Raw genomic sequence first — 15,347 nt, forward strand, 5'->3', positions numbered from 1 at the left:
TCCGTTTTACAAGTTCCCCAAAAACACATTTTATCCACCTACAAAAGAACCTTTGTAACATGTTGCTAAAGTGTTCTTCACCATCAATAACAATGTTGCATACAGAATCAGCCTGATACTGGTGGTGGTCCACATAGCAACCGTTTCTGAGCAGCGATTGGTGAAATTCAATGCCAATCATGCATTTGCCAATGGCCAATTGGGGGCTGACAGACGGAGGTGTCCATTTGATTGGCAAAGGAATTGAGAATTAGAGGCATATTAATTTATATTCCTCTTACCTCACCGCAACACAGGTCATCGCAGTACAACTGAACCTAGCTGTGCAGCAAGTTTCATAGCCCTATGATTTTGTTTTTTTCTGCCCATTCACACTCAAGAAAAATAAAGAGTAATAAAAAAAACACAACAGAGCGAACACTCAGGTGAAAGCACCTAACAATGCAGCCCTTCAAAAGAATACAATAAAATAAATACATTAAAGAGGAGAAGAATACCAAAACAACATAACAAACAAAGGTTTATTCGTATGCCACCATTATACTAACAACACATCGACAAAACACAAAGGCACCTCCCCACCGTCTAAGTTGCATGTTCATTTGAATCACCAGATAAGAAGGGAGGGGGGTGGCTATTCCTGTAAACACAGGCTGTTTTGAAATCCTGTAAATAATAAATACACTATATATTATTATACACTAAAACTTCATCATAACAATGTACTAATCTCCATGCTGCGGACAGCAGATTTTATATAAATTTAGCCATAAATGCTAATTTCAGCTCTTGCCAAACAGCAAGCCTTTTCACAACAGCTCAGTATAAACACTTCATTAGTGTACAATCATAAACACGTCAACATCAAGAGATAGAAAGTAAATGCTCCAACAACTATGCCAAGCAATGGCAACAAGATTTAAGAGGAAACAATGCAAGTGGCAATGTCATATCAAGGCTGTGAGATCACCATAAAGAAGCGAAAGATTTCAAACATAAGCACAGATTCTGATTTCATGAAGTTCCTTCGCTTGAGAGTCCTTCCCCTAAGTAACACAATAAATGCTCTGTGAGACCTGAGAATGATATACAAACAACCAAGCTTAATTTTGTTACATTTAAAATATGAACACAATCCTGCATTTATCATTATAATAGTCCACTCGGTAAATGATTATAATAGAAAAGATCATGTTTCAGAATTTCAGTTTGGTTTTGTTTCAAAAAAAGATATATATATTTTTTTTTTAAAAAGGTGATTGTTTGAATCAATCTATAAAAAAGTAGAAATTAATGTATAAACTTTAGTGTGGCTCAGGGGCACATCGTACACCACCCTACCCCCGATCTGTCAGTCAGGAAAAAAAACAAAAAAAAACATATTTTACTAAATTATATTGTAATATCTAATATTGGCTTTTTGGTCTGCTAAATTGTGTACTTGTGTACACTAAATACACAATATTTAAAGTCAGTTTCTTACTTTTTTCTCTCTCATATCTGTCAGTTTTAGCAGTGCACGCCTCTTGCTTCCAGCCATGGGTGTTCCACATTGGGGTTTAATTTGAGGGGCGTGTTTTCTCTTATAAGTAACATATTTTTGCCATGCTGATTGGATTCTTTTTCTGTGCCCCAGGGCCACAGACAGACTAGCCCTGAGAGCCTTTGTGGCAGTGGAGACGGCCTGTCGTTGGCTTACAGTGGGTGTGGCCTGCTCGTGTAGCAGCAGCCTGGAGCCTCCATCACAGACGTGCAAGTATGGCAAGTCATTTATTTATTTCATGTTTAAATACTTTTTATTTTGTTTAGTCTAGCCATCTGAAATGGTTTTTTTTTTGTTTGTTTTTTTGGGGGTGTTGTTGTAGCTACATGTAGGCTAGCTTAGGATATAAAACATTCATTTTCCACAACTCGTGAGCATTTTTTGTTTCATAACAATGTTTTTCTGACAAGGATAAAGGGCAATCAGCAGGTCAGTTCATTTTATTTTAGAACCTGATAAAATGCAACTGTGTGCAAAGCCTGCAACTCTGTTTTAATGCTGCTCCCCTCTAAACTGGGTAAGTTTGGATTTGGAAGCGTGAACCAGTGTATTTCTTTGGCTAGATGGCATACAAACTGACACAAACTTTTAAAAGCGATTGGAGGTCGTAATGTAGCCTATTGATAGTGGCACAGTTTGTGTTATTGTAACATAATTAAATGATTAACTTCCTCATTTGAGGAAATGGGTCTTGTTGGGTCTCGTCATTGTGTATTCACTGGTGTGGTTAAGCTGTTCTTGTAAAAGCTGTTAATGTGTTCAGAATGAGAACAATTATTTTCAATGCTTTTATTTAACACCATTTTTAAATCCCTTTGGTTAAAAGAGAGGGTCCGCTGCTTCAGTTGCAGGCTTTCTCTTTCTGTTATCTTTCGTGTTGCTTCCCTATAAAGAGAAGCTGAGTTGAAGTGTATTCATCTCTGTGTGTATATTACAATATCCTTCATATCTGCCCTCGAAAGCCTCTCCCCATCTTGGGAAATTTTTTTCTTTTCACTTTGTCCAAGAAACAAATCCATGCACACAACACTGAAACTTATGAAATGTCTGAAGGGGAGATGACGCCGTGAATTTTAAGTCTTTTTTTTTTTGTGTGGAAGCATTTTAATAACAAACTACCAAAATCAGGTGTCCAGTAGGCTATTTGGGACACTGTTTTTTATTGTTATACGAACCCTATACAGTTCATTAAGCCTCCAATGTTAAGATTGTTAACTATATACAAAAACTTTTTATTTTAATATTGTCTTTTTTTTGTAATTATAGAGGTTGGAGGTGAGTACTGGTGTGTGAGTCTATGCCTACCAGTCACCTCTGGTATGGCTATATTCTCTCTATAGGAGAGTATTATGCTGCTGGGAGAGAAGGATGTTTCAATCTCAATGTGAAAGCCAATCATATAAAATGAAAAAAAGATGAAACTTTGCACATATAGAAAACAAACTAGGCCTAAGCACTTAGCACACAGCTACGTATAGAATTATCTGAAAACAATGGAAAACATTGTATTGTAGCGGAGCTATTCAATTGAAAGATTGATTGTGGTGATTAAACATTACCCATATTACGCGCACATTTACACACAGGTTATTTTAGTTTCGCAAATTGGAAATTAGAGGTGTAAATCGGACAGCTCAGGCTCCAAATGAAGATTAATGATTCTCAGAGCACTTCTGTGAATTGCCAGCAAGCCAGGCAAACATAGCCTACACGTTTCCCTGAATGAACACCAGAGTAGAGATTTTCAGGGAAAAGCACATGAAAACTTCCCTTGGAAGTATTGACAACTTGTTTGTAATTCTGCGAGTCGGTCATCGAAGGAATGGAGAAAGCTATGATAGACTGTCTATCGTAATGACTAGCGATAGTCGTCCTCTCACTGGGATGAAGCTAAAATTTTGGGGCTCCCTTTTGGGGCTCCCTCCTAATCTGCGTGCCGTGGCCTGAAGGGGAGAGGGGCAGTGGGTAGGAGCTTCACTTCAGCCCCTTTACCCTGCTGTTCTTGGTAAACATCTGATATTTAATTTCCAGAGAGTAATTTCTGAATGATAAAATATGGACAGATATATATATATATATATATATATGACATATTTAGGAAAAGTAATGAAAGGAGGTCGTGGTTCGACTTCCGGGAGATATCAAGGTTAAAAATGCAAAAAAGTAGTCAAATGACCACACCCGCCGTTCTCGTGGTTTTAACACACACATTCCAGCCAGTCAAAATTGTGTATTCACCCAGACCACGGTATAATGGTTTTATTTGTACGGTTGCATTACTGGAAAAAAAAAAGGAAAAAAAAAAAAAAGGGTGATGATACAACTTTCAAAATAATGTCTGGTACAGCACAGTACATGGCTATGTGTAAAAGCACATATCTCAAACGTCTGTTCACGGTGGGGAAAATGGCGTCCATTCCGATGAGTTCTGTAGTGTATGTGAATGTTCTGCACGTTTGCTCCTGCTGCTGCATTAAACCATTAGCGTTTTATAGTTGGCATTGTCTGGTGGGCGTGTCTTATAAAGCGCTCTGACGAATCAGAAAGCTGGGCTGGGTCAATCTTGCAGCGCAAAAGCCTGGCGCATCTCTGCCTAGATCCTACACAAAGGACTCCCGATAGCTTGAACAACAAATGAAAGAGCTTCCTCAAGTCAATTGGTAACTCTGTCCAGGTTGATTGACCCCAAAAGAGAAAAACACCGACTACCGTTTTTTTCCACTCTTCAGCTTTAGCCCATTTGCCACTGAAATGAGAAAGAAGAAAACAGTCAGCCAGTGGAGAAACCTCGCTCACTTCTAATGTAAACAAAGCTGATGAACTACATCACCGCTCAGATTTGTATCTTTTTCCGTGCTTTGGTAGATAATGATGAGATATAGAACTCCTGAAAATGTGAGCTTTGTACTCCACGAGGTAATATTGTGTGTAAAATTCATATCTTGCATCAGAGAATTGTATTGTTAAATGAGAGTCATCTGAGAGCACTTTCTCACTGTGTAAAGATAATGTTGTCAATAACATTAACTGAGAAGGCACACGGAAAATGCAATTGCAAAGGAAATTTCACCCGCTATTTTGGATATGTTGGAGTTGCATCCTTAATCAAATTTTCTAGAAAGATTTAGCTCTGGTACCTGGTTAAATTTTCAGAGCAGGTTCAACACAACACAGCAAAGATTAATGAATGAGGAGGGCTTTATCACATTCACTCTTAAAGTGCCTAATGCATTGTTTTTTTTCTTCTGGAAATAAAATCCACTTAATTAAAGCCCATTAGGTAGTAATGTGAATCCTCAACAATTCCAAGGCTAAATGTTTCAAAGGCACTCGGAAAACCGTCCCAGAAACACAGTATCTGACACAACCGTTGGATTAGTGATCCGACAGACCAGTCCAAAATCTCACCCTCAGCCCCCCACCCCCTGTGGGTGTGGTTGTCATGGCCTGCTTTTCAATCTCCTCCTGTTTTTTCCTCTTCCTCTCCACTGCCTCTGGGTTTTTGATTCCTCGGTGGGTTGTCTGGTGAAACAGAGATGCCAGTGCACAACGTTCACTAACAAGAATGGTTGCATGTATTCATAGTGGATAGGATGTTTCATATGCGTTTAACTCTCATGAATATGGAAATAATTGTAAAGCTTCCAAATAATTTGTCCTTTCGTTCCCCCTGCAAATTATGCAACCTGGTTTGCTATAATTTCAGAAGGGATAATGTGAATTTCTAAACTTTTTCAATGCACATGCCTGACAGCATCTGGTTTTCTATTTATTGGTTTTCATTACTGTATTCAGCAAAATAAATGTTCGGACAACAGGACTCCAAGTCGCTGCCTTCCACAGCTACAATACACGTGACGTTGGACAGCCAATTGGCTACGACTTCCTGTTGTACTGTAATTCAATACTGTGCTAAGGATAGGCGTAGCTGACAATAAGATTATCTGGTGAAACATTCACTAATCTCGCTCTTCACCAAACGCTCTTCTTCAAACACAAAAGGAATACCACTCTTCACAGTTCAGGAAAAAGGTCTTGTGGACAGATCAGACCAAGGTCGACTAGAATCAGAGTGATGGCAAGAGCAAAGGGTGGAGGGTAAAAGGAACTGCCCAAGAACCAAAGCACCCCACCTCGTCTGTGAAACCCGGTTTGGGCATGCATTGCTACCACAGGCGCTGACTTACTTGCCTTCATTGAGAATGTAACTGCTGATAGTAGCAGCAGAATTAATTCTGAAGAGTACAGAAGCACCTTATCTGCTGCACCAAATGCTCACTTTCTTCCTAATGGGGTTCCAGAGAGTTTTTTTTGGTAAGCTGACAGTTTGGCAAGTAATCACTGTGTGAAGCACCTGCAGCAAGGCTTAAAGGAGTAACATGGTGGTTGAATGTGTCACTTGCCAGTTGTCTTTAGGCAACAATAAAACAAATGTACATCATTTTTTCACTCATTTAAATGTATTTTAAAACATATTTTTCTCAGCGATAAAAGTTCAGCAAACCTGTCTTGGCGTAGTAATGAGAACTGCCAATTACCTCTGATGTGCCCCCCATAGGCCAGCAGTGCAAACTGTGGGTCAGGAGTTATAGGGCAGGGATAAGGGGAGTGCTTATCCTCATGTGACGCACTACTAGAACATTCTCAACCGGTTGAAAATAGGACGATAAATTTAAAACGCTTACTTCTCCAAAGCTAAAGAACGGACATATTTAATACTTTCATCGTGTTTCTTCAATGCCCTCTTGTGCAAATTGCATATAAAAACCGAGAAAGTGTGACCAACCACCATGTTACTCCTTTAAATCTTCAGCACGGTGGAAACCTTCCAATGCACCCAGTCCCAGTCATAATGCTCTAGAGCTAGCACTAGTAGTGCCTCACACTCTGGCAATGTACAACAAACTTTTATATGTCAAGACAGAGAATATTTATGTTTCTCTTAGATACCATGTTCACAGAGCAGTAGCACCCTGATCCAGTCCAAATGACACGGAACCGTCCTGAACTCAATTCTCAGTAGTTAAAGAGTCCTTGGGCTAAAAAGAAATGCATGACAATTCAAAAGTTACATGAGCTTGTCAGAAGACCACAGAAACGCAGGCAGAGAAAATGACAGCCACAGAGGAGTTAGGGGTGTAAGTTTGCTACTGTGGGAAGCCAATGCTTACATGCAGATTCTAGAAAAGCATTGTCAGACACTTTGTTTGCTCAGGCCTGTGGGCAGAGTGGCAGAGATTGACGTCATGCTACCGATGAACCTTAACAAGTGGTGATGGCAGTGATCAACAGACTGCAGAAGGGTGGATTTCTTTATCAAACGCAGTGCGATGTGTGCAGTGTATTTTTTTGCATACTCACCGGGACCGTTTGGGGGGCAGATGTGATCTGTGATGTGACAACATGGTCACTGGGAATCGCCTGAGTGGCCGCTATAGGAAAATACAGGGGGGGCCAGAAATTGTATGTGCGCCCACATGAAGGGTTGGAGAGCCCACTAGATTTCCAAAGACTTGTAGTGGGAACACAACCGTTCTTCATAACCGAAAAGAAAACCACGAACAAGTGCTAAGTCAAACCCAATACCCATGATCCAGCACCTTATCTATCAATCACTGAATAGGTTCCTGACTGCAATATGAATTAGCATATACAAATTCACTGCTGCAGAATTGAATTTTTTAAAGTGACTGTAAAAGAAAATCTGTCAATGGCTGTAAACTATCAAGAATTCCCTGACCTAATGGCCAATACATGTTTCAGTCTCATTGCACATCTCCTCTAGATTCATGAGTTTTGTATATGGAGAGATTGTTAACATGGGCTACTTGGAGGTATGGTGGTGCAGAGGACAATACCATCACCTCACAGCAATATTAATCCCTCTTCTGACCTCATCCCTCTCCCAGACTCCCTCCTTCTCCAATACAGTCTACATGCGGGTGCTGCATTTTGGGAGGAGCTGAGGAGGGAGGTGGGGGAGGCAGTCCAGACCATACAATCCTGACATTGCTTTCAATACAGAATTTATGTCTGACTTGAAATGTGTGTTATTATAGTTATTTACATTACTATGAATATACATATATATATATACAGTATATTTGGCAGATGTGTAGTGGATACATCCCTCCGTGATAATTTATGGTCATTTCAAAATTTCCAAGAAACGGGCATTTAGAAAATTCGTACTTAATTTACTTATAAGACTGAATAAATTCAAACAATAAAAGTATTTTTTTTTATCTTTAGTTTTTATTTTATTCACTGCAAAAGTAAGGCCTTTATCGAGTGTTGACTTTCTCGGGCGCCGCCATCATTGCAAGTTCACAAAGCATCTAGGAAGTGTGACATCACACGGTTGCGAAATTTTCGTTTCAGTACAGACAGATAACTAGAAATCGAACAAGAGCTGACTTACAGTATATCTACAAGTTTCAAGATTTAAGATGACTCAATGTGCAGTTTGGCTGCCTCGATCAGGCCAAGAACAATAAAGATCAAATTCTTAGCTTAGATTTCCCGAAAGACCCAAAACTTAAAGACGACTGGGTTAAAGCTGGATGACGAACATCAGAGGCATGTTAAACGTCAAAATCAGTTTGATGGATGATTGATGACGTCATGTCCGGGTTATGACTCGTCCTCTCCCACCTCTTCCACTTTTGGAGGTGTTAAAAATTATTTAAAATTTTCATATAAAAAATAATGATCTTTTATTTTAATGGGAAATGGTCAGTTTTAAAAGTAAAGGTCTCTGTGAGGGGCCTGTGAAGATCTTTGTATTCTAAACGTGTTTGAAAAAAAAAAAAGGGGACTTTTGTGTAAAAGGGGACTTTTGTGTAACAGGCTTGTGTGACATAAAAACAACCAGCCATTTCATACGATGGAGCGGTCCGTGGCTGCTCTGAATACTCATCTAGGTAGAAAGAGTCCATGTTAACCTCCCCCGGGTTCAGAGCATGCTGAATGAAAACATTGTCACGGGGGTTCACATATTCTAACCACTGAATGGCCGATGTAGAAAACAACTTCTGTTGCTGGATATAGTTGTCGGGTGATGTTACAGCTAGAGTGTCTTTAGGCAAGAAACTAGTGTAGAACTGTTTAACACATACTGTGGCTATAGTTATGCACTGGGAAGGGTCTAGACCCATGCTCCCAACAACCTCTGTGTGTGTAACCGTAAAGATTAGAGGAAAAACTTTCTGAATTAGAGTATTCACCCATATGCAGAAAGTTTGTAAAAACCATATATGTTGACGAACAGTATGTTATGGTTATAAAATTCTGACCCCATTTAGTATAAACATCTTCAACAGTTGTATCCAAATTTTCATTATTGCGGCAATCCCTCATGAAGATCAGTGATCCCTCTATCTAAAATGGATCAGCACAACCCGGGTGCGAGCAGCCTTCTCTGGCACCTCTTCTCCCAGGCAAGACAGCCTCCTCCAAACATGTTACGTTGCCTAGTAATGCTCGCAACAAAAGCCATGCCTGGCATCACTACCATTTCAGGAAGCATGCCGACCCCAGGAAAAGAGATTAGTCAATGATCGTAATGCACAAGAGCAACTGTTCTGCTTCATTAGACAGCTGCGTATTTTCAACCTCAATGGAAATAGCGTTGTATCTGTACAGTGCAATTCTGCAACCCCCAAACCCCTGTGTCTCTTTTAAAGCTACTTTTGTTGGTGATTTTTGTTTGGGGAAAATCACTGAGCTTTAATGCAGCTTTCATGCTTTATACACTGCTAATTTCCTTCCTCAAAATGTGTAATATGGTTAAATAAAATGGCTTCTGTTAAGTCAAGTCCTAATAAAACCGTGGTTAAAAAAAAATCTTTGATGGTAAAGGAAGTTAAAAGCAATGCATTCATCTCCCATGTCTTGATCAGGATGACTGGCGGGTAAAATGATTTGCATAAAGTCATGTTATTCCTCAGTGCCCAGCATCATATATCATCAGCCGTGGTTTCCCTAGAAACAAGCCACCGGCAAGATAACACACTGAGCAATGCCTTTTATATATATATATGCATAAAAATGGTACACAGAAAATAAAAGAGCGGCATGCCCACAAAAAAAACAAACCGCTACGCTTCCAAAATTGGACACTTTTTTATGCCGTCTCCTGCCAGGGATTTTGATGACGTTACTCAGGACCAGGCAGAACAAGCAAACAGAAGCACTGCGAGCCACTCATTCCCTACCTGCCTGCCTTCACCTCGGAAAGCTAGTGCCTGCAACAGCTATTACACGATTCTGCTTTCCGCCTGTCTAAAGTAGATAAGTGCACTAAGAGATATGACCACAGTTGCAACCTAAACATGTCTCGCTCGCTCCATTTGTGTGCGTGTGCTAGAAAAGCCTTTGTCGTAATTGTTATCCATTTGAGAGATCGTAAAGTATGTGTACAGGAAAACTGAAGAAAAGTGCCGACCGTATGTATTTGGACAGTGGTACAATTTCTGTTCTTTTGGCTCCGCACTCCAGCACATTGCATTTAAAGTGAAACAATGAATAAAGATAGGTGTAGTCATCAGTACCCAGTCTAAAGTCTTGATTCTAGGCTTTTGGTTGTCTTTGGAGTCTGTTAGTGGCGTTTGTCAACACGAGGAGCAGAGTTGCTGAGAAATAAGAAAAAAAACTGTCAGAGAGATAGGCCGAACAATAGGCCAACCAAAATAAACAGCCCTGGACATCATTAAGAAGACAGAGCATGGGAGCCACGGCGGCGCAACAGGCTAAGATGCAGCGGACTTGCGGTTGCAGTTTGTTGCAGTTGCACACCGAGGACCGGGGTTTGATTCCCGGTCCTGCCAAAAGCCAAGTTTGGCCGGCTCTCATGGAGCGGCATAATTGGCTCGCTGCTCCAGAGGGAGGGACTTGGCACATTTAGCGGATTGCACCCCAGCGCCTCGGAATCAGGGTCATGAGCATGAGATGAGACGACTTGAAGGCGTGTTGCTCTCCTTCGGGCCGCTGAGGGATGGGGTGTGGGTGGTGTATCCCCCAGCTAACACTAATTGGATTAGATAGGGTACAATTGCCTACCAAATTGAGAGAAAAAAGGGAGAAATCAGAAAAATAAAAAAATAGAGTAAAAAGACAGAGCATGATGAGCTAATGTGGGCCATAATGAAGAAAAACCCTCAAACAGCTGTCTGACAGATCCAAAACTCTCTTCAGGAGGCAGGTGTTGATGTGTCAGTGACTACAGAAGACTTCACCAACAGATCTACAGAGGCTACACTGCAAGATGTAAAGCACTAGTAAGCTACAAATATAGGATGGCCATGTTACAGTTTGCCAAGTAGTACCTAAAATAGCATGCAGAATATTCTTGTGGACAGAGGAGTCCAAGAATAACCTGTATCCAAGTGATGGCAACAGTGAAGTGTGGAGTGTAAAGAACTGCCCAATATCCAAAGCACCCCCCCTCATAACATGGTGGTGGGGGTACCAATTTGGGGGCATGTATGAATGCCAGAGGCGCTGGCTCACTTGCTTTCATTGAGAATGTAACTGCTGATAGCAGCAGCAGAATGAATTCTGAAGTGTACAGTAGCATCTTATCAGCTGAAGCAATCAAATGCCTCCAAACTGTGCTTCATCCCACAGCAAGGTAATGATCTCAGACATACACCTATGACTCAGACAGTTTTTTTCTTATTTCTCAGTCTCATAATGGCTTCCTTGACTGTCATTGGCACTCCAAAGGCAATCAAAAGCCTAGAACCAAGTCTAGATACCGAAAGCTTTCTTCTTAATATTTAAAATAGTTTTCCCCTTTTTCTCCCAATTTAGTAGTCAATTATACCCTATTCCAATGACTTGGCGTTAGCCGGGGGATACGCCGCTTACGACCCCGTCCCTCAGCGGCCAAGATGGATCTAGCGATCCTGAGAAGGACACGCCTTCTCCAAGCCGTATCGTCTCAGAGCCCGCGACCGTGATGCTGTTGTACACGGTGATCCTACCAACCCCTGCCGAGACCCTCCCTCAGAGCAGCGAGTCAATTATGCCTCTCCCCGAGAGCTGGCCAAACTCCAGGAATCAAACCCCCGGGCCTTGGTGTGCAACTGTTACAGACCAATGTCTGCATCAAGGTCCGTTACTTTAGCTGTGCGCCACCACGGCTCCTGAAGGCTTTCTTACACCGCACAAAGGAAGCGATGGAATGCGCCCAACTAATCCGATACAGCTGAGAAGCCAACTGTCCAATTACTTTCGGTCCCCATAAAATCAGGGGGTGGGGACTAGGACTGCAATTCCAACATGGCTCACTCGATATGGCTGTCAATAACCAGAAATTACAGGCGTCTGCACTTTAACTTCATATTCATCGTTTAATTTCTTGTGGAATATGCTGGATTACAGAGCAAAACTAACAGAAATTGTGCCACTGTCCAAATGCTTACAGACTGCACTGCATACACAAAAATGCACTTAATTAACAACAAAGGCAGGCTGCCAAGTGTACAGCAGCTATTGCATAGTCCAGATATCAAGCAGGCATTTTCCAAATTCGTCAAGTGTAATATGGATGAGGGAATGCATAGACATGAATGGTGGGCACATATACTAATGCATGAGGTTACCTCCTTTTGCCTCTTCTCAGCTGCCTCCGCGAGTTGCTTTCTTTTTGTGTCCTGGACAAAACAGACCAGCTTAAATACAGCGTCATGGAGAGTGGAAGAGCACAGCAGTTACAGCAGCCAGGAATACTTATTTATTCATATGAAGATACTCAGGGCTAAACACTGATCTCAATTTATTGCAGCAGAATTCTCAGCTCAGCGAGAATATTTATATTTATATTTATATTTTATACATTAATTCATCAACAGGTGTTCAATAAATATAAAACCTATACACTATGAACTTATATCAGTTTAAACAGACTGGATTTAGATTTGTTTTTTCCAATTAGTACATTGGTTAAAACATAACATATAATTGATATAATACATGTATATGTGCCTTCATGGACTGCTTTTCAATGACCAACAAATCTACTATTAATTACTAGTTGGCTAACACATAGTGGTGTGAAAAAGTGTTTGCCCACTTCCTGATTTCTTATTTTTTTTGCATGTTTGTCACACTTAAATGTTTCAGATCAAACAAATTTAAATATTTGTCAGACAACAAGTAAACACAAAATGCAGTTTTTAAATGAAGGTTTTTATTATTAAGGGAGAAAAAAAAATCCAAACCTACATGGCCCTGTGTGAAAAAGTGATTGCCCGCTAAACCTAATAACTGGTTGGGCCACCCTTAGCAGCAACAACTGCAGTCAAGCGTTTGCGATAACTTGCAATGAGTCTCTGACAGCGCTGTGGAGGAATTTTGGCCCACTCATCTTTGCAGAATTGTTGCAATTCAGCCACATTGGAGGGTTTCCAAGCATGAACCGCCTTTTTAAGGTCATGCCACAGCATCTCAATAGGATTCAGGTCAGGACTTTGACTAGGCCACTCCAAAGTCTTCATTTTCTTTTTCTTCAGCCATTCAGAGGTGGACTTGCTGGTGTTTTGGTTCATTGTCCTGCTGCAGAACCCAAGTTCGTTTCAGCTTGAGGTCACGAACAGATGGCCGGACATTCTCCTTCAGGATTTTTTGGTAGACAGCAGAATTCATGGTTCCATTTATCACAGCAAGTCTTCCAGGTCCTGAAGCAGCAAAACAGCCCCAGACCATCACACTACCACCACCATATTTTACTGTTGGTATGATGTTCTTTTTCTGAAATGCGGTGTTACTTTTACGCCAGATGTAATGGGACACACACCTTCCAAAAAGTTCAACTTTTGTCTCGTCAGACCACAGAGTATTTTCCCAAAAGTCTTGGGGATCATCAAGATGTTTTCTGGCAAAATTGAGACGAGCCTTAATGTTCTTTTTGCTCAGCAGCGGTTTTCATCTTGGAACTCTGCCATGCAGGCCATTTTTGCCCAGTCTCTTTCTTATGGTGGAGTCATGAACACTGACCTTAACTGAGGCAAGTGAGGCCTGCAGTTCTTTGGATGTTGTTGTGGGGTCTTTTGTGACCTCTTGGATGAGTCGTCGCTGCGCTCTTGGGGTAATTTTGGTCGGCCGGCCACTACTGGGAAGGTTCTCTACCGTTCCATGTTTTCACCATTTGTGGATAATGGCTCTCACAGTGGTTCGCTGGAGTCCCAAAGCTTTAGAAATGGCTTTATAACCTTTTCCAGACTGATAGATCTCAATTACTTTCTTTATCATTTGTTCCTGAATTTCTTTAGATCTCAGCATGCTGTCTAGCTTTTGAGGATCATTTGGTCTACTTCACTTTGTCAGGCAGGTCCTATTGAAGTGATTTCTTGATTCAGAACAGGTGTGGCAGTAATCAGGCCTGTGGCTAGAGAAATTGAACTCAGGTTTGATAAACCACAGTTATGTTTTAACAGGGGGGGCAATCACTTTTTCACACACGGCCATGTAGGTTTGGATTTTTTTTTCTCCCTTAATAATAAAAACCTTCATTTAAAAACTGCATTTTGTGTTTACTTGTGTTGTCTTTGACTAAAATTTTAATTTGTTTGATGATCTGAAACATTTAAGTGTGACAAACATGCAAAAAAATAAGAAATCAGGAAGGGGGCAAACACTTTTTCCACACCACTGTATAGTAAATTGCATTTTACATTGTTGTTCTGAAGAGTGTAACCCATTATCATTACACACATAAGGATGTATAATTCATGCAGGAGAAAGGTTAGATTACTCTAGTAATTGATTTACTAACTAGTTCGAGCCGAGCAAAGATCTAACAGGTTGTGTGCATTGGGCAAGGACTGGTAGTCTATTGGTTCCCTATTCTTAGCGGATATATCGTACCTGTAGATACATAAAGGCTACATGCACAAAATGTGGCAAATCAGAAATAATTAATGTGTAACGTTACATATTCCATACACAAAGCAGCAGAATTGCGTTCGTATAATTTAACTATTGCTTAAACACTTACGGGATCCGGCGTCACAACAACGTCATCAGCGGCTCCACCCAGGCAGGGTAAGCACATTCCCATAACGTTACTTGGATATTTAAAAATACAGCGACAGGGTTTAGAAAATTCCCTTAGGTTTTTTTTAATTATTTTTTTTTAATTCTGCTAGCTAGCTATATCGGCGCCTAGCTATGGCGCTACTAGCCAAAGAATTTTCGAATTGCTTTTAAAAACTGCCTTTGTGCGAGATCAGATACAAACAGCTAGAAAACATTAGAAGTGCTATGGCGAGTGAGCAAATAGCCTGCAGCTTGTTGACTAGACTAAATTAGCCAACGAGAGCTACCAAGCTGTTGTTAGCCACCTAAAATGTACAGTTAGCAACAGCATATCGTTAGGTTAACAATCTAGATAGCGAGCTAGCAGGTGACATTCCTATTAGCTACAGTAGCTATAGCTAAGTTATATTAACTAAGCTACAAGAGTTTAAACGCGTCCAAGCAGTCAATCTAGCTATGTCGCCAGCTACCCAAATCTAAAACTACCTAGATAATAACTTAGCTAGACTACATCAGTTGGGCAGCTGGTATGCTAGATTATTGGCAAAATAGTATCGAGTTAAATTACCGGTCTAATCTCTTAAATGTTCGCGACATCTGCACTTTCTTTTGCTATATACAGAAATGAATACACTTCTTCAACCTGTCTGGATGTCAACGTTGCTGGTAAGGTGCGTGGTTAGCGTAGACCCCCCCCTTTCTTGTATATTTAACGCTCTACGGTTCTGTCAGAAAGGACCAGTATCGATTGTGGGAGTGTATC

At 40.7% G+C, this 15,347-nt stretch overlaps 1 protein-coding gene across 2 annotated transcripts; it reads right to left on the reverse strand.

Moving 5' to 3' along the window:
* Positions 1–502: 502 nt before the first annotated feature.
* On the reverse strand, positions 503–15,347 carry svip (small VCP interacting protein). Of its 2 annotated transcripts, XM_061247126.1 has the most exons (6): positions 15,153–15,347; positions 14,544–14,613; positions 12,151–12,201; positions 6,905–6,975; positions 4,952–5,065; positions 4,268–4,289 (listed from the first exon to the last, which is right to left on the reverse strand). In XM_061247126.1, the coding sequence occupies exons 1-5, from the start codon at positions 15,179–15,181 to the stop codon at positions 4,984–4,986; spliced, it is 303 nt and encodes a 100-aa protein (XP_061103110.1). In that variant the 5' UTR covers positions 15,182–15,347; the 3' UTR covers positions 4,268–4,289; positions 4,952–4,983. The 2 variants fall into 2 exon arrangements, with proteins under 2 accessions (XP_061103111.1, XP_061103110.1); XM_061247127.1 differs by lacking the exon at positions 6,905–6,975 and having other exon boundaries at positions 503–4,289; positions 15,153–15,345.

The sequence above is a fragment of the Conger conger genome, chromosome 6 (assembly GCF_963514075.1).
Source record: "Conger conger chromosome 6, fConCon1.1, whole genome shotgun sequence".
Lineage (NCBI taxonomy): Eukaryota > Metazoa > Chordata > Actinopteri > Anguilliformes > Congridae > Conger > Conger conger.